Genomic DNA, 18,812 nt, shown 5'->3' with positions numbered 1-18,812 from the left:
GGCTCACTGCCCTCCCTTGGCACACACGCCCAGCTGGAGGGAGCCAGCTTCAGCAGAACAGAATTAACATCAAATTTCATATGTCTTCACTAAGAGAAATAAAACAAACAAGCTCGTTATTTCAAATATATTCCAGACAAACACACTTTAAGAAAAAAATTCCTTACATTGATTTGCAAGCTATGTTTTGTTGAAGGCAGCTTACAGAGACAGACACTGCTTGGAGAGCATGCTCTTGCCCGAGGGAGATGATGCTAATCCACACCTCTGCGTGGGGCTTTCCTGGAGCTCAGCCTCGCAGGGAGCCCAGGCCAGTGACCCGCAGCTATTGCAAACCGCAGCTGCTGGACGTGCGCAGAGACAGTGCAATCCCCTGCTGCTGCCCCGGGACACGGCTCCCTTGCCAGCAGCTCCCGGCACAGGGATCTGCTCACACCGAGGATGACAAACAGCTGGGCAGAGCTGTCTGGATCCAACAGGTCACTCGGGAAAGAGGAGAGAGATCCAAGAACCATGTAGCTTTGGGCTGAACTAAGAACAGACTAATAAAGCATTACTGGAGCTGCTGTCCTTAGTGTCAAAAAAATAAACGATTCAGTTTTCCCTATTGAGAGAAAGGCCACTCTCATGGGCTTCTCTGGGCACAGCCAACGTCTGTTTTTCTCTTGGAGGAGCCACCTCATCGACCCAACAGTGCAATTTCCTCCCGAGAGGAGCCACTCCTTCCCAACAGCTCCCCTCCATCACCAGCTCCTGTCTGCTCCAGTCTTGCAGAAGCCTGCACATTTATTTTTGCCTGTCAGATACAAGAGCCTTCAAAATCTGCATTTCTGAAGGCTAAGTCCTGACAAAACTGCTGCAACCCTCTTGCCTAGCAAAGCCCAGGCCACCTCACCCATGAACCCTGCACCGCTGCAAGGCTGTGGGCCATCACCAGCGACCGCTGCTACAGAGAGCCCACTGCCCCTCCGGGCACGTTGCACGGTCTCACAGTTAGAAATGCCACCCTCACTAGGTGTCCTTAGGCAAACCCAGCCTGAAGCCACAGACCCTCCTGCTGCCAGAAGTCTTCCACACAGCAGCTTCCATATCACCACGAAGTCGTTAATGACCATTTCTGTGCCTGAGGGAAACTAGACAGAACATCCGTAATCCCACCAAGGCACATACCAGCACTGCTGGGACCTCTGCCCGCTCCTCTCGCGGTGGAGCCCTGCCGTGCCAGTGTGACGCAACCCCTGCCCTGTGTCCGTGCAAGGTCACCTCTTAGGAGAGGAGATGCGCTTTCACAGAGATACTGCTGACACCACATACACTGACCTGGCAGCTACCACCACCAGTACGGTCACAGCTGCTTCCAGCAGGATCCAAGCACCTCTTCCTAAGTGTGAGGACCAGCTGGACACCGGCAGAAAGCCGGGCACGTACAGTGTGCCACCCACAGAGGGGGAGCACTCAAGGGTCCCACCTCAGCCACAAAACAAACCAAATGCCAGTTAACACTGGTGGCTAAAATGAGGTGTAAAAGTGGGAATTCAGCCCGTGAATTCACACAGTGGAAACACTCGTACGTGAAAGCAAAGCGCTGCCATGCTGCAGGTGGAAGCTCTTTTCAGCAAAACTTTATTCTAACTCCTGATGAAGCTGTTCTGCTCACTGAAAGCTTCCATCACTACACGAGGATTTCCACCTCTTCCAAGGAGAGCTCCACCAGCCTGTGGACAGCCAGGAAGGGAACCCTGGTCCTGCCCTGGGTACAGCCCCATCTGGGGTGGAAGACCATCCACATCTCCCTAAAGCTGCTCCAAATGGCAAGCCAAATGACCACCCTACTTGGCTATGGGAAATTCTGCCTGCACGAAGGGTTTTCTTGTTTTTCTTTTTTTCTTTCTTTCCTAATGCTGAAGCCACATCATCCCTATGGCACAGGCTGAGCTCGGGGACTCTGCATCAGCCGGGTGGCTCGGCCACCACTGATGAGCCATGAGGAGCCAGCGAGCCTGTGCTCCATTTACAGCAGCGCTCCTTCCCCGCTGCCCAGGCTTCCAGTCAGAAACTACATGTTTTCCAAGAGAAGTATAAACAGTAAGTGATAGCTCTTTATAGCAGGAAATGCCTTTTTAATCTGAAGTCAAAAATTGTATACACTTATTTAAACCTATTACAGATAGCACTGGGCATTTGTGAGCCTTATAAGGAGCACTCATTCTGCCTGGATAACCTGTGGTTCATGCTAGGAACCTTCAGCTACAGAATTCATTCCAATGGAAAGCAAAAAAAGGCCAAGCTTTCATTTTGCTCTGAAATATTCTAAAAATGTTAATTTCGCAGGACCTTCAAATGCCTATTCATTGAACAGATGTTTAGGAAAACGATAAGTGGATGTTAACTAAGTGGGAGGCTTTGCCCAAAGGAGATTTCAATCCCAGTACTATTCTTGCTCGAGTCAATAAAACCTCCCTTGGGTTGAAGGATCTGACCCAGCTCACAGCCTGGATAAGCCTTGCAAGGTACGAATGATAATACACACATATACATGAACTGAACCCGTTTTTTTGTGTCAATGACATTTTAAAAATAATTTTGTTTTACTGTACTTAAAAATGCAGAACAATTACAGAGACCATGGGCATGCACCAAGAACTGAGCCTAAGGGCGCAACCACGCCAGGGCCAGCTGCAAGCCTTCTGCGGAGGCCAAGCAAAGCTGACCCCAAAGCACCTCAAACAGAAGAGGACCTACCTGTTCAGGGAAAGCAGCAGTTGGTCCATGCATGCTTTGATCTTGTTTTGAGCTTCTAGGTGTGTCATGTTCTCCGTGCTCTCTCCATTAATTGCCAGAATAATATCTCCTGCGCACAGGTTTGCCATGGCTGCTTTACTGCCGGGGTTAATCTAGGCAAGGAAAAAGAAAAGGGTTACTTAAAAGTGATCAGTTTTTAAAGAGTTTCTTGGAATAAGCAGCAGATAAAAGGAACAGTTATTTCTGGAGAAGATAGGTGTTTTGCCTACACCGATGGCATCTACCAGATGTTGGATGTCAGAGCCAGGGCGCTCGGGCCATCGCCTACAACAGTGCTCTTAAATAGAGATTTCTGTCAACCCCAGTCAGTGTGTGACCAGATCCTCTCTTCAGATTCGCCTCTTGCTTGAAATAATGCGATACCCTCTTTCCAGAGGGATCCTTTACACTCCTTTGGCTTGCAGGCCTTAAATCACGCTACAAGAATCAGTCCCTAAAGAGCACGTGAAACCTTCCTCTTTGGATAACTATGTAATTAGAAGATGAGCACAGTCACCCTAATTGCTTCCTGCAAAGAGGTTATATTTGACATCAGTTTTTCCTGACTGTTGTTCAACTGACTTGTCTCCTTCTAGCCCTGCATGGAATATCATGCTGCTCGTTAAGTCTCCACAGCTCTTTCCTTTTGGTTTTGTAGGAACGCCAGAACCTTATAAAACTCGTAACTTCTTTCCTGAGGAACTAATGACAGATCCAGGTACTGTTTGTGGCCAGCCATAAGACCAATCCTGCCACCCATAAAAAAGAGTTCCTCGAGAAATTACCATTTCGTTTACATCAGCCCAAATGTGGTTTTAATTTTTGCAATAATATAAAAATGATGCAAGGCATAGGCAGGACAGGTAAATGTGTCTGTTTAAACTCTTAATAGCTATGTGCTTGCCCTCTAATTTCCTCTTCAGTCATTCAGAGGATCTGCTAACGCTCCGCTAACCAACCACATGGTTTATCGAGTGAGAAAGTACAGTGAGTCTGACTTTGGTTACTCCTGTCCCCCCACATTTAGAGTGTGATGGTGCTTTGATTCTGCTTGCTCATGACTTACAGGGCTATAATCCCGTCTCTGGCAATGCATCTGCTCTGTCACACCCCGCTTGAAAGATCTGAGCAACTGCTCTGTGCTGCCTCTCCCCTTGGACGTGGCTTACATGGGTCCACAGTGGCAACCAGATGCTGACAAACCAGGTAGGGTTTTTTGGACAGTTTGAGACCAAGCGGTGCCCACAAGCCCCCCCCCCCCCCCGCCCCCGCCCACCGCAGGCCACCATTAAACTGGCAGTCTTTTAGAAAAAAGGCATGCACGCATCCCTGTTTCCATCTTGATTTGCTTTCTCCACATCTGTTTTCATAGGAAATTTGAAGAGGATTTAGTCCTACCACCAAAGCCCTTCATGGATCGCACCGCAGCTGCTCACAGGGCTGTGAGAGGTGTAACACAGACCTGCTGCACCGCTCCCCGCGTGACTACAGCCACCAAAACCACCGAAACACGAACCTGAAGGTGTGTGGGGAGCTCCAAACCACTTCTTACATTTAAGTAGAACTGGCAGCCTGAATTAAGGCTTTTGTTGCATTGTCAGAGTGAATCAGCATTTGCCATTTGCTCTTCAATAGTTTCAGCCAGGCTTTTTCGCTCTAAAAAACCTGCCAGGCCAACTCCTTCCCTGCTCCTGGGCTTCCCTGCAGCTCGGCTCAGAGCAGACACAGGAGGCCTTTCTGAACAGGGTACACGTTAGCTGTAGAGCCCTGACACGGGACGCTTCAACCCCAGAAAGGTTCATTTTTTCCCTGGCATGCATTTGTCCTGTTGGGTACTTTTGAATCTGTATAAGAAGATGTGGCATTCGCAGAGCATCAGGGTCCTCCTACAGCCACCAAAGCTGCCAGACCCACCAGAAAGTCAACCAGAAGCTCAACCACCACCTCCAAGGAGGCATCTCCATGCGTTTGCCTGTTATTAACTGCTTCCCTCGGTGCTCGCCCTGCAGCTCTGGCTGCCAGCGGGCTCTTGGAATAACCGACCTTCAGTTTGACCCAGGACAGCTGTATTTTGTTCTTGCCTATCCAATGCTGTCTAAATGTCCGATGGATTTGTTTCCCCCCTGCACTGATCTTCACCAGATTGTAGCGTCCTTGGAGAATAAGCTGATCATAAATGGAGCTCTTAGCTGTTTCCTATTTTTAGATTCTGGTTTATTTCAAATTGTTTTGGCAGTATCTTCATATTAGCATTTCATGCTAGCCGTGGAGATGACTGAGGGTTTGAAATAGAGCTGTACTCCAAGAACTCATTAATTTGAGATACAGCACCAGTGTCATGGCAGCTTGGGAGTCAGTATTACAGTGTCTGTCAGGTCCCAAGTTTGTATTTTCGTGAATAGTGTTTAAAACACTGCAAAGCGAGTTTTCCTAACTCACAGCTGTGCAAAGCCATTGACACCAAACATGCCACAGAAAGCCCTACGAACTTGGTTATGGGTCAGGGCTGTGCATGAATCCTCATGCAAGGGTCCTACCTGCTTCGCACCATGCAGATCCATGCAGACAGCCTACTACAAAACCAGCATCTCCATAAGAACAAGGATGCAATTTTAAATATAGCATGTTTTGTAAGAGTGTCTATGCTTGGAGTGAAACATCCAAGAAAAATGACCCTGTCTATGCTTGGAGCAAAATATCCAAGACAGATAACTCTCTACTGTCCATGGAAATGAACAAATACACAAGGAAGGAGCTGGAGGGATCTCGGTGTCTTGTTCAGGCAGCACTCGTGCCCAGCAGCAATCAACTCAACCCAGAATGCTCCTCAACCAGCCTCTCTTCTCTACAAAGGCCAGCTACTGCCCAAGGGCTGCTGAGCATCTACCATTATAAACAAATACAGAATTTTTTGTTCAAGCGATAAGCCTTGTTTGAATATTAGTCCGTTCTCCAGGGCTATGGCTCTATGCAATGTAATTACAGCTGCGTGCGTTGCCCATGGGTGCCAGGTCTCTCCAGGGCAGTGACTTTAAAGGCCAGCAGTGCACAGAGGTTTTACCGGAGGCACTCCTGCTCACTCCCCTCCAGAGGGGCTGGGGGGCTGCCGTGAGCAATAACTGCCACGTGCACGGTGTGAATGAAGCGCACACGGATTTGAGTGTAGCTGGACATGTTATGAAGTTAAAAATGCTGCAAAGAAAACCTGTGCCGAGGCACTGGACCCCTGGGTTCTTGAAAGGGGCCTCCAAAGGCACTGAGGTTTGAGGATAGGATAGGCTTAAGAAAAACAGCCATAAGATTTTTTGTTTGCTTGGTTTTGACATTAGCCATCAGCACTAGGAACAAACAGTTTTAAAAATCAAGGCTGAATGAACATAGACCAAGACCAGACCAAGGGATACGTAACCCAGGGTGGTGCGAGCGATCTCCCCGGGACAAGGACAAGCCTTGTCTCCCCACGCCACACTGTCTTTCTACGGGCAATGCCGAGTACCCTAAAGCAGTGTCCCAGCTCACGCGCTGGGGCTGAACACGGGCTCCTGCTGCACCCTGCATGTGCCATGCCTCGTCTTGCCCACGCTGGGCACCTGCCAGGATCTGGGCTGTTTGTTTGCTTTTCTCCAGTGAAGAGCTCAAGTGGGGCAATTACATGCTAGCAAGGAGCCAGCCCGGTCCCTCACACCCTGCTAACCCCGGGGGCTAACCCCACACGGCTGCCGGTGTTTCAGGGATGGAGCAAGGTGCTGGTGGAGAATTACATGGGTGGATGGGGTGGTCTGAGCCCCTACAGATATCACTCCCTGTGAGGCCACGCAGCTCCCAAAGGGCCCTGCTCATGCTGTGGGGTGACAGCAACCTCAGTACACGTTCAGAGCAGTCAAGCGTATAGCACTGAGAGCCAAACCCACCGCAAACACCACAGGCTTGAAGAAACATAAATATTTTTATTAAGGTTCCCCTAAAGGTTTTTCTTTTTTCAACTAGACAAGAATCCTGCCTCATTTGGAAGCTCTGAGCTCGCAAAGCTACAAATTTACACAGCAACGAAGCAGCACTGATGTGAACTCCTGGCCATCAGCTAACTTACACTGCTAGTTATTGTTGCCCTGCACTTGAAGATACTTTCACACCAATATAAATTCAAAGCCAGCTGATGGGAGACTTGGGGTGAAGTTGCACAAGACAGCCTAGGCAACCCCATAGCTTGCCCACGAGAGGGTAGAGGACTTTCTGCACCTTCCTGCTCCTGGGTGCCAGCCCTGGTGCTCAGCAGGTTGAAGCACAGCCTGGAATGCAATAGAATCACAGAATCATTGAGGTTGGAAAAGACCTTTGAGATCATCGAGTCCAGCCACTAACCCAGCACTGCCAAGCCCACCACTAACCCACGGCCCCAAGCACTGCACCTGTGTGTTTTTTAAACACCTCCAGGGATGGTGACTCCACCACCTCCCTGGGCAGCCTGTTCCAATGCTTGACCATCCTTTCTGTGAAGAAATTTTTCCCAATATCCCATCTAAACCTCCCCTGGTGTGGTTTTCTAAGAGTGAATCAAAGCAACTCTGAGTAATGGGTCCACTGCACTGGACCTGTAATCTGTGAGCCAGGCAGGGATGGAGTTAGCTGGTGATGAGCTCTTCATGAGATGATTAAGCAGATCCCACACAGCGCAATGGGTGTACTACCTACTAGCCATCACCTAATCACTGCTGCATCTTCAGCAGGAAGGAACTGAGCATGAAATGGGTGCAGGACCAGCCAGCACGCTGGGGAGGTCACTGGCACTCATGTTTTCACAGCTCCTTTTATGCCCACAGAAGCACATTCATGCACACTCTGCCGGAGGTGATCGCGCACGCACAGCACAGCATCTGCTCTGGGAACACAGCATAAACACGTGTCGGTTTTAGTGCTTTCCCAAAATTAAAGCCAAGAGAATGTTCTGCATTTAACCCCTCCACAAAAACAAGCAAAAGCTCCTTCATTTCTTTCCAAAAAGTGCAGATGCAGAAGAATATTTATAAACAGAAACTAGTAAAAGAAACAAAAAACATGCGCAGCTAACAATATTGTAGCAGCAGGGCACGTGGAGGTTTGCAGTGTAAGTGGCCCTGGTAAGTAGCTCCAGGCTCTGAGATCGGCCTCTCCGTGCAGCAATGCCTGCAGACCATGCCTCCTGCAGGGATTCACTCCAGTAGGACACCAGAACATATTTCTTTTCCCCTTTTCTACAAAGTATATTATTGTCCCTAAACCCCTCAGGACAAGTCTCATTTGTGATGCCTTTGTATGTCCTCCACATAGCACTGTGCTTCAAAAAACATGAGAGGTCCAATATCACTGCCTGTGTCAGCCCTTTTGTATTATTCCAGCAGGACAAGGGGAATTTTAAAGACGAGACTCCAGTAAGTAGCCCCTCTCTCACTGTCCTCTGCCACTACAGGAGGCTCAGTCACAGCACTGCGAGCATCACCCCCATGCTGAGGATGATGAGGGGAAACGTGACCCACATCTGTAGCACCAGGCCAACACCCTGCAGATTCACCTCTCCTTTTGCCAAGTTGTCAACCAGTGAACTGGATCTGCACGATTACAAACCACCTTTTTTGAAAAGCTTTTCCAATTATTTTCCCCATCACCTTTCCCAAGACTGCCACTCGCCTCTCCAAGGGGACCAGCCTCAAGCAGCTGCCTCCCCAGCCAAGTGGATACTCTGATGCTATGGAATAGATTGGAAAAATCCCCAAGCCGGCAGCAGCTATCTTATCTGGCCACTGGAGCCTCGTTAGGATTTACTAAGTGCTAGCATCTGACATCAGGCCAATAAAATAAAGCACATTAAGGCAACTGTTGTACTAAGCCAGTTGGTGTTGGAAGCTGTGCAGCCTAATTTAGTAAAGTAAGATTATTTGCACCGAGAGGGGTTTACTCTTGAAACGCACACAGCATTACACTTTCCCCCCTGGAGATCAACTACAGGAACGTGCCAGGGCTGTGAGACCAGGCAGCGCAGAGCAGGTCTGACAGGGCAAAGCCCCCCGTGCATCGCTGTATGCATCCCCCTGCCCACGTGGGGGTAGTCCTGCACGCCGCGGGGACGGCTCAGCTCACAAGCAGCTTTGATCAAGCCAGAATTGGGCCAACGCCACAAGCTGAAATGATGAACACTTCAGTGAAAGGTTAATTTGTTATATTAACTCAACCACCTTTTTTTTAAAAAAAATTCTTTTCCCCAGAAACCTGCCTCTGTAATGTCACCTGTGTCAGAGCCCAGGGATGAGGTTCCTCCTTGCTGCCTGCACAGTCTCAGTACAGCCATTGGAAAGGAGAACTTACTATTTATTCTCCCAGTAGTTCTTATTCAAATTAAAAAAGGTCAATTTCAGGCCAATCACCCCTACATAATAAAGGCAGCTTTCTCTCTGTCTTTAAAAAACAAACACACCCACACACCCCCAAAACGACCGGAATAAAATGCATCACCAATTAATGAGGCCATCTTCCCAGAATGTAATGGGTTAAAACGTGTGAGCCCATCCAAGCCTACACAGACCACACCACTCTTCTCTTAAATCAATAGCAGTTTGTTGCAGGCAAGTCTGGGGAAATTTTCGGTTCTGCAAGCATGATCAAAAGGGTCTGATTAAAGTCTTTGAGAGGCTTTCAAGATAGCGTGACAAAATTCTCAGCTTTTAAACAAAGGAAGCCTATTCTATTATCAGGAGGCATGCTACGAGGCAGCAGAGGATCTTGAGGTAGCAATATCTTTTAAAACAGGAAGAACTGAGAGTTAAATGACTAACTAATGAAGATAAATTCCCCAAATCCTTTAAGCACTCCTTCCAGGGATTCTCTCCAGCTTTTCAAAGCGTTGTGCCTTGAACTGACATACATTTCTCGCCAATCCATTTGCATTTTGCTAAACGGTTGTATAAAAGTCCAAAATATCAGGACATTATTTAGGTATGCTGCACAGGCCAGTGAATGAAGAGCACTTTTTATGCAACATTAATTCATTTAACTACTGAAGAAAATAAGAAGCTTAAGAGCATAAAAGGGAAAGAACCAGAGTATGAGTATTACAAAAGGCAAGACACTTGAAAATCCTTTTGAATCCAAGTACTGATGGATCCAAATCCAAATTTAGAATCAGATTTGTGGCGCAGATCCCAATTCACCTCAAGGGCTGAGGTCTTTGTACAAAGAAAGGGCTGAGAATCAATGAAACCAGACACAAATTTTAGAGCGACCAACCACACAACCTGCGTGCAAACCTCAAAAGGCTGATGGAGAAAGACACAGGTCGTTCAAACGCTCCCATCTGGCTTGTTTTGCGGAAAGCTTGCCCTGCCCAGCCCAAGGGCACCCAGACTCCAGCAGCACTCGCAGCAGCATGCCATGCTGCCTCCTGCGCCCACAGTCACCCCTTCCTCCGAGCACAAGTTGCAGATATGCTGCTTTACTACACGGAGTGACCCACTGTTAACCACTACGGCTGCTACTACACTTACATCTGCTTTATCCTTTGCTATGCCGGGGAGCAAGGCCAGGGTAGGACAGCCTGCCCTGGGCGACACTGACTAACCTTGGTGTAGGTGCGCTTGGAGCATCACTGCGGTCCTCCAGACATAGCTGCACACCACATGGCAAACTGGATTCAGCAGCATCAGAGAAAGTGTTTGTGATCACCACTGGTTCATCTGTTTAGAGGTTTAGTGCTCAGCTCTCCTGTGAAGCCTCCTCTCCCAGCTCTCTTGTTCGGAGAAAGCCCTGGGTGCTTGGCAGAAGGCACACGGGAGCTGCCTGGAGCTCTCCCTTCCAAATCCCCAGCCTTCTTGGCTGGGAAGATAGGTCAATACTTTCTTTCCTATCAAAAAGGAAAGTAGCCACAAAGGTATCTCCAAACAGAAGATAATTCTCCAACACAAAATGTTTGAATCCAGCTGCTGAGCAAACCTGAAGCTTCACTCTCAAGAAACGTGTGGGTCTCGCGCAGCCTGCAGGGTTCTCTGCCTTTGCAGCGTGGCTGCTTTCCCCAAGTTCAGTTGTGAACACCAGGTATTTTGTGGGGCTTGGTCTTCTGTACCAGAAACTTGATGTGTGCTAAAGGCTTCTGGGAAGCGTTTTGTGGCTCTCGGTGAAGGACAGCATTCAGAGCCAATGTCCTGTAAACTTCCCAGCTGAGCATCTACTCTGTGGTGCCTGTTGCTGAACAGTCCTGGATTCAGTTGTTCAAGACAGTTTCTCTTTCAGCTGTGCATTGCCCATACCTGATTATTTAACGTAATTACTCTTAATAATCTTCTATGATCTGGTGTATTTTGCCTTCTGAAGCTTGTACTGTAAAATGTCATTCGCACGTACTCTGCTATCAGTCCACACAACACATAAAACAACCTCAGGTTTAATGAGCATAAATTTAAGTTGCCCTGGTTGACAAGAAAGATTGAGTGTGGCATGGGCTTTGAGGCATCTTTACGATGTTTGGAAAATTCATTGGCTGCAATACTCTTGCACAGCAAATTGTGTTGTGGTTTTTTTTTTTTTTTTTAAATAGAGCTCTGCTCTCCACAGTGAGAGTGCGGGGTTTATTTTAGGTCTCTGCTGGCTGTACAAGCTCCTTAAATGCCACGCTGTGCCTCGACATCTTTGCAATTCCTCCCTGTAACCCAATGAATCCTGGTTTTGCTTGAAGTTTTTGTGTAAGTCCTGAAGTAGAAACCAAACATAACCTTATCTTCCAGGGCTTGGGGCAAGTGGGGTGTTAACGGCTGCCTACAAATCCACTACATTAACAAGCTCTGGCTAGATACGCTGCCTTTTGCTTCGGTACACATCTGGCAGTGCTGCACTGACAACAAATCAAGCAGAGTATTTTCTGTGAACATGTTTGGTTTAGCTTTTTTATCAACACTACCAGATCTTGAGAGATCTACTGTTTTCTTTCACACTCTAGCACCTGTGGTCACAGATGACTTAAAAAAATAAAAACGTTTTCGCTAAGTGTTTGGGTATCTAAGAACCATGAGTCAATGCATTTTAAAGAGCTCAGAAATCAAACAACAAATTAGGTTAGAAATACTGTATTTAAGAGAACTTGTGCCTTATAGGGTTTGCTATGTAACTTCTGCAGACTTGTGATATGCATTTTCCCCTACTACCAAAAAAAAAATAATTAGATTGCAGTAGTCTGCACTAATTCCACAAATACACCGTTAAGAATTGTGTATTAAAATTAAAGAACTGATCTACCCTCAGCAGGACCAGGACCATCTATTCTGCTATACAGCAGCAAAGTGTTTAAGAAAAAAAGAATAATTCCACATATTTCCCCTTGTATGCTTCCTACACTAACAGAGTCATGTTATTGAGTCTGCTATCTAACCTCATTCTCTTTTATCCCTTTATCAAGTGGGCTACAACCATGCACTTTTCCAAAGTAACTCTGAATACCTGTCCCAACAGGCAATCTTTCAATCTTCAAGTCAGAAAATTGACATCACCATCATTTAAAGAGAAGAAAAAAAAAAAAAAAAAAAAAAAAGGGGAAAAACCCCACCCCAAACCCACAAACCCCCTCACTCCAACCCATTCTGCTTTGTTCAGCCTGGCAGAGGCCGGGAGTGTTTTCAAGGGTGTGCTGGGTTTATTTTGCTAAACTCGCCCCAAGGTCAGACCTTGCACGAATGGACCTACATGAATCATTCTTTCCGCCTGCTTTCCCACTCTGGATTATCAGTGTGCTTGATTACGGTAATTAACATTAGGCTTTCATTCCACACCATTACTGTCTCCTGAATCAGCACAAGCATTTAGTCTTCTCTCTCAGTTTATTTAATAAAGCCTCAGTGATAAAATAACTTCAGCAGCAAATATATTTGTTACATACTTTCATTAGGTCTCATCTGAGTTCAGATTAACCGTTAAGTACCACTACGGCTTCAAGCGTAACTGCCCAGGTCTCTTACTCCAGCCCTTACAACAAACAGTCATCGGAAGAAGAAGAAAAAAAAAAAAATCAACCCACTTGAACTATTATGTTATAGCAAACATTAATATGTAACCAACTGAGGAACTGTTAGCATGGCTTGGCTTGTGCAGGCAATGAAAACACCAAGGGTCAGCAGAAATCAGCCGGGGTCCTAGTTTTGGGATTCATCAACACAGAGCAACAACTTCAGTCCATTTGGGAGCTCTAAACCGAAAGTACATCATTCCCGTTTAATAAACAATCAAATACTTAAGAAGTTACATGTAAAACCAGGAAAAAAGCCTTATGGAATGCAAAGAAAAAAGCCCCGTTTCCCTTTGCTGGTATCTCTGGTTCCTGCCTTCCCCACCAACATACACGGAGTTCCTGGGGTAACCAAACCCGGACGCCCCAGCCAGAGGTCTGCCAAGCCCTTTGTGCTCCGACATCCCCGAGCAAGCCTCACAGCCCACCCCAGAAGTTACTACTATGAGTGGATACTCTCTGTTCAAGTGGAATCACAGTGAAGCACTCGGGCATTTGCTGCTGCCCCGATGGAGTCAACAAGATGACTTTTAGTGGAATTCCTCCCTCAGCAGAATTCCTTCTTGCGTATCCTATACTTTAACAGGGCACGTATTTGCTCAAATACAAAAGCTGCTTAAGTTTAAAAGTCAACCTTAACTCAAACAATACCTGGATAATGGATTGCAGACCAATTATTTCCCACCCTTCTTGTATTACAGTTCCAAGCCAACACTGAAAAATGCATTTTTGCTGCTTTGTTAGAGACTAGTGGGTAAATGGATGCTGAAGCCAGCAGATGAAGGAAAAGTTGTATTAAAAACTTCTTTTAAAAGATACTGGAATGGGTCCATTTGTCAATTATCTGTTCAGCCAAGTAATTTTTCTATGATTCTAAGAGCAGCAAGTGGATTAACACCAGCAGAGTTGGTAGACGATGACATTGACTGCTCTAGAAGCTGGACAAGCAAGTTCAAGTGATTAAATGCATTCAGCTCCTCTAGTTACGCTAATGACCGATTATCTTTTAATCCCAGGCAAGGGGTAGATCAGCTGTGATCCCACAGAGAACTGCAGCACTCACTGATGTGGTTACAAGCACAACACTGGGAGCAGCTGAGTAAGTTATTCCATTCCTGTTCCTGAGCCATGGCTGCTGGTCAAAGGCAATCTGGTTGCTACCCTGAGTAAAGGCTCAGTAGGCTCCCCTTCCCACCAAGGGCGAACACAGCATCCACTTACTGACCTGCTCAACCAAGAAAAAGCAGCTATGTGCTACCAGAAACTTAATTAAGCCTTAAAACGACTTTCCATCAAGTCATTAAGGCCAAGTCTAAAAGATGTTTGGGGTCACTCCCATACCCCTATAAACATCATTAGGAAGGGGAACCATTAATTACATGATGTAATACCCCCGGCCTTCACTTGCTATAAGTGTGGGTACAAACCCAGCCAGGTTTCTTCCCCAGAGCACAGCCCTGGGCTACAGTTCCCTTCTCAGCACCACGCTGACAGCGCATAGCTGCTGCGGCACCCAAACCAGCCAGCAAGCACCAGCCTTGCTCATCTGGGTCCTGCAGAAAATGCAAGATGAAACAAGGGGGAAAAAAGGTGGCTAGCACACTTGGCTTTTTACACGACCACCTAAGAAAGATGCCCTAAGCACACCCATCTGGACTTGCATTTATCTTTCCTTACCTTTAATACCAAAGAACTTAACATCCCAACTGGAGCCCTGGCCTCTCTAGGGTAGTGCTCAGCATCAGCTGTTACTGGTCACTTCAGCGATCAGATCTCAAACCACAGAAGGAAGTGACCTGCTCTCTCTCTCAAAAAAAAAAAAAAAAAAGATCTTCGCTTGATTTCAGCAGCATGTTTGAAAGAGCTGCAAGGATGGGCTCAACACCATCAGCTGCACCTGCACAAATGCAGTGGCCTTGCAGGGGGCTGCAGGCTAAGGCAAGCCCTGGTGAGCGAGTCCAGTTCTATTGCAAAGCAGGACTGTGTGATCGTTGTTTTCCTTGCTGAAGAATCCCTGTTTTTTCAAGGTTATCCCTTGACAATACTGTCACAAGCCACTTTTGGTGACTACCTTCAGCCTTCCTCCCTGCCCCACGCCAGGCACCTCTCCCTGCCTGGTGTTGGGCCACACTGCTGTGCCGCTCAGCCTGGTCCGGCAGCTTCTCTCACACCAGCTGCTTCATTATTTCTGCTCTAGCAGTGGCACTTTGACTTCAGGTCCCACTAATGCAACATCAAGGAATTCTGCCTTCACTGAACCTGAAGCAACAACACTCAGACAAGCTTCAGAGAAGGAGCCGCACCTTTACAGGGTTGCCCCAGCAGATGGCAAAGCATCGCTTGCTGTGGCAACGACACATCTGCTCTGCTACAGCTGGTGAGAGGTCTGGGGAGAAAATGTTTCCTGCAGTAGCTTAGCAAAGAGTAGAGAAAACCAACATGTTAATGACTGAATAATTTTTTTTCAATCCCTATGCAGATGAATTTGTGTTTTATAAGTAGGCAGCCAACCTCTGGCACCCAGAACTGAATGTGGGTGGCCTTTGGGTGCCTCAAATCCCAGATCTATGAATTCCCAATCTAACCAATCCAGGTAGGATGCTTGTAGAGCTGTACAGCCCAAACCCCTGGTAGCATATCGGTTCTCAGCCCCCCTCAGGCACAGAAACAGGGCAAACCCGCATCCCTCGGACAGTCCATCACACCCAGGGCACGTCAGCATCTTGGGCTCACAGCTGGATGTGGCAGTCTCAGAGTCTGGTCCCACCTCCCAGCAGAATTTCTGCTTGTAAAAATATGTTTGTAATTTAATGGCATTTTGGTATAAAAACAAATAAGTCTTTTTTTTTTAAAAAAAAAAGGCAAAAAAAGCGCAAAGCACTTTGAAGGAAGCAGAAGTCAGCCAAGAGACTCCACAATTAGGCTATAGCAAGAGGCTCCCTCCCTCCTGCAGCAATCCAGCCCCCTTGCCCGGGCTTCAAGCTCAAAAGAACAGATTTCCTGGTGAGACAATTAAACTAATTACAGAATAAAAGCAAATATGGCACCACACTGGCCACGTTCAGGCTTCTGCAAACAGACAGGGTTGAACAGACCCACCACCAAGCAAAGCCCCAGCTCCCTGGGAAGCCCTCCAGCAGCCCCTTCCCACACCCCATGGCTGAAAGCTGCCGCAGAAGCTAATTCTTCCCCAGTTTTAACATTTCCAGGTGCTATTGGCGGAGCCAGTGAGGTCTTTTCCTGCGTTAAGAGACTAGAGCCCAAGCAGAGCACCCTACACCCATATTTACATCCCAGCAAGTTGTTTATCACCCTTTGGGAGCAGCGGTTGGCATACAGCACATCAGAGCATCACCCCTCTCTTCAGGGAGAGCAGAATTTTAAAAGTATCCAATTTAAAAGGCTGCAACACTCAGTAATACAAAGTATCATCCTACAGCTGCTCCTTGTGTTACAGCTAGTTGTGATCCAAAGCCAGACTGGCCTGATGAGAATTATCCTCACACCTCCCAGGTTCGCTGAATCAAACAAGGAATTTGGCAGGCCACCTGTCTAGGCAAAAGCAGACTTTGTTTTTTCTTGTTTAAAATTAAACCATTTTTTTTCCCCAAAGTAACAGGAAAACAGGCTCCCTGCGCTAAATTCAAATGTTCATTTTCACAACAGGAACATTTTTACAGTCACCAAGAGGCGGTTTTGTGTTTTGCTGCGGTATATCCATGTTACTGGGGGAGAAAGAGGACTTCCCCGCGCCCGGGAGGTGCCGCTGAGCCCACAAAGCCGAGCGCCTCCCCCTGCAGCGCAGACCCCCTGGCTGCTGCGTGCGGCCCCGGCCTCCCTGCTGTGGGGCTTCCCTCACCATCCACCTCCTGCTGCGCCTCCAAAAATGAGCCCTTGCTGGCACACTTGGTAAGGGACAGTCCAAAAGAAAAACAGAGACATAAAGCTGCGTAACAGGCGTGTTCAAACTGAAATACAAACCGAATCTCTTTAAAACATGCTCTCTTCCATATTTAAAACTCAGGGCACATGTTTTCCCTTTTCTGTCATGGCTTTGGCAGAAGAACGAAGAGAAGAAGAGAAGATGGCAAACAGCTTGTATGTGTTACGACAATATTTTGAAGTTATAGCTCTATCAATACCCTCGGCGCTTGCTCCAGTGCTCCGGCAGCCGCAGCCCAGGAAAGCCCAGCATCCCACATGGCCTCGACATGCCGGGGAAGCAGAGCAGCCTCCCCAGGGCAGCCCGACGGTGACGGGACCACCAGCACCCGCAGGAACGTGCCCAGCGCCTCATCCATCACGCAGCCCATCGCACCCCTCGCCCCACTCCCTCCCGCACAGCCAACGGGTTTGTTTTCACATAGGTCTACCCACAAAGCTGATCCCAAACTAGCTGCGCTGTCTTACCAAAGAAGTTTCCAGAAAATATCGTTGTGAGATTAAATGCAAGTGTGAGCGCACTTTCACGGTAATTACTACCAGCCCACAGGGACCCCATAACACAGCAGCCCGTGCGGAGAAACTTCTTGCTGACTTTACTTATGCCTTCCTACAAAAACCCCAGACCCAGCAGCCTGTGAACTCAGTCCAGGGCACGAGTCCAAGCGTTCTGCCGCGCTGAGCACTGAGAACTCGGAGAGCAGATCTTTATGAATTAACATCCAGAGAAATCCCGCACGGAGCAGGCTCCGCACTAGCGCGGGGAGGAGCAGCCGGCGCTGCCCGCCGTGGGGGGCACCGGCCGGGAGCGGGGCGGGTGCGGGGACCCGGGTGTAAGGGGGGGAACCCGGGTGTTAGGGGGGAACCCGGGTGTTAGGGGGGGGACCCGGGTGTTAGGGGGGGGACCCCCAGCGCTGCCCCTCGTTCCGGCCCTGCCGCCCATCACCTGCCGCCGCGCCCCGCTCCGGCCCCGCTCCGGCTCACCCTGGAGATGGTCAGCGGGGCGCTGAAGTCTTTACCGCCCACCAGGCGAAAGCCCCACGGCGAGGGGCCGCGCAGGACCACCGAGTGGGACATGGCGGCGGCGCGACGCTCCCTGCCCGCGGGCGGCTGCGGCTCCGGCTCCCACTCGCCACCGCCGGCCGAACCCCTTCTCCTCGGCACGGCACGGCTCGGCTCGGCACGGCTCGGCACAGGGGCGGGGCGGGGGCGGGACCGAGCCGCCCGGCCGGCGCGGGGGGAGCCTGAGCTGGGGTTTTCCCCGGCGCGGTCAGCAGCGGGGTCCGGAGCGGCCGCCTCGGGCAAGTCCTGCCTGGGGCTGGGGCTGGGGCTGGGGCTGGGGGGTGAGCGGGGCCGAGCTGGGCCTGCACGCGGACCCCTGCTCTGCAGGCTGGGGAGGGGTCGGGGTGCGACAAGCGCCAAGGCGACGCGCTGTCGAGCTTGGAACGTCCCCTCGCTCTTCCAGACCCTTCCTGGGAGCCACCGCGGGCGCTCGACGGTGGCACCACCAGGGTGGCTCTGGCGGCAGGGACTGGGACTGGGGTGGCACCTGGGCACAGCTCAGCGTGCACAGCAGAGAACGTCACCCTGTCAATGAACTTTGGCAGGCGGCTTGTCCTTAAGGATAGAGCTGTTGCCTTTTAACGGTTTGGGAGCAAAACTAAGGCTTTTATACCATACCCTGTCGCTACACACCCAGCATGCCCCCGGGTGGTGTGTTTTCACAAGCGTATATTGTTTAGGTGAAATAGAGGGATTGCAAAGTTCAGAATCTTCAGAATCTATAGCAAAGATAACTAACATGGAGACAATGCATCTGCTTAGCACTAACACATTTTTACAAATTTACACCTGTTTAGCCTGGAGAGGAGAAGGCTGAGAGAGGATCTTATCCACCCATACAAATATCTTCAGGGCGAGTGCCAGCAGGATGGGGCCAGGCCCCTTCCAGTGGTGCCCAGCGACAGGACAAGGGGCAACGGGCACAAACCGCACCACGAGAAGTTCCAGCTCCACGTGAGGAAGAACTTCCCTGCCCTGCGGGTGACAGAGCCCTGGCACAGGCTGCCCA

General features: G+C 48.9%; 1 protein-coding gene across 1 annotated transcript in view; it reads right to left on the bottom strand.

Moving 5' to 3' along the window:
* Nucleotides 1-17,927, bottom strand: part of PDLIM4 (PDZ and LIM domain 4) — a 54,213-nt gene extending 36,286 nt beyond the window's left edge. The window contains exons 1-2 of the mRNA XM_056350035.1: nucleotides 17,726-17,927; nucleotides 2,743-2,894 (exon numbers count right to left, since the gene is read on the bottom strand). Of these exons, the coding sequence (XP_056206010.1) occupies nucleotides 2,743-2,894; nucleotides 17,726-17,818 (245 nt within the window). The 5' untranslated portion in view covers nucleotides 17,819-17,927. The remainder of the gene's footprint in view (nucleotides 1-2,742; nucleotides 2,895-17,725) is intronic.
* Nucleotides 17,928-18,812: the final 885 nt, after the last annotated feature.

The sequence above is a fragment of the Falco biarmicus genome, chromosome 8, assembly GCF_023638135.1.
Source record: "Falco biarmicus isolate bFalBia1 chromosome 8, bFalBia1.pri, whole genome shotgun sequence".
NCBI lineage: Eukaryota > Metazoa > Chordata > Aves > Falconiformes > Falconidae > Falco > Falco biarmicus.
This window is presented reverse-complemented; position numbering and strand designations above follow the sequence as displayed.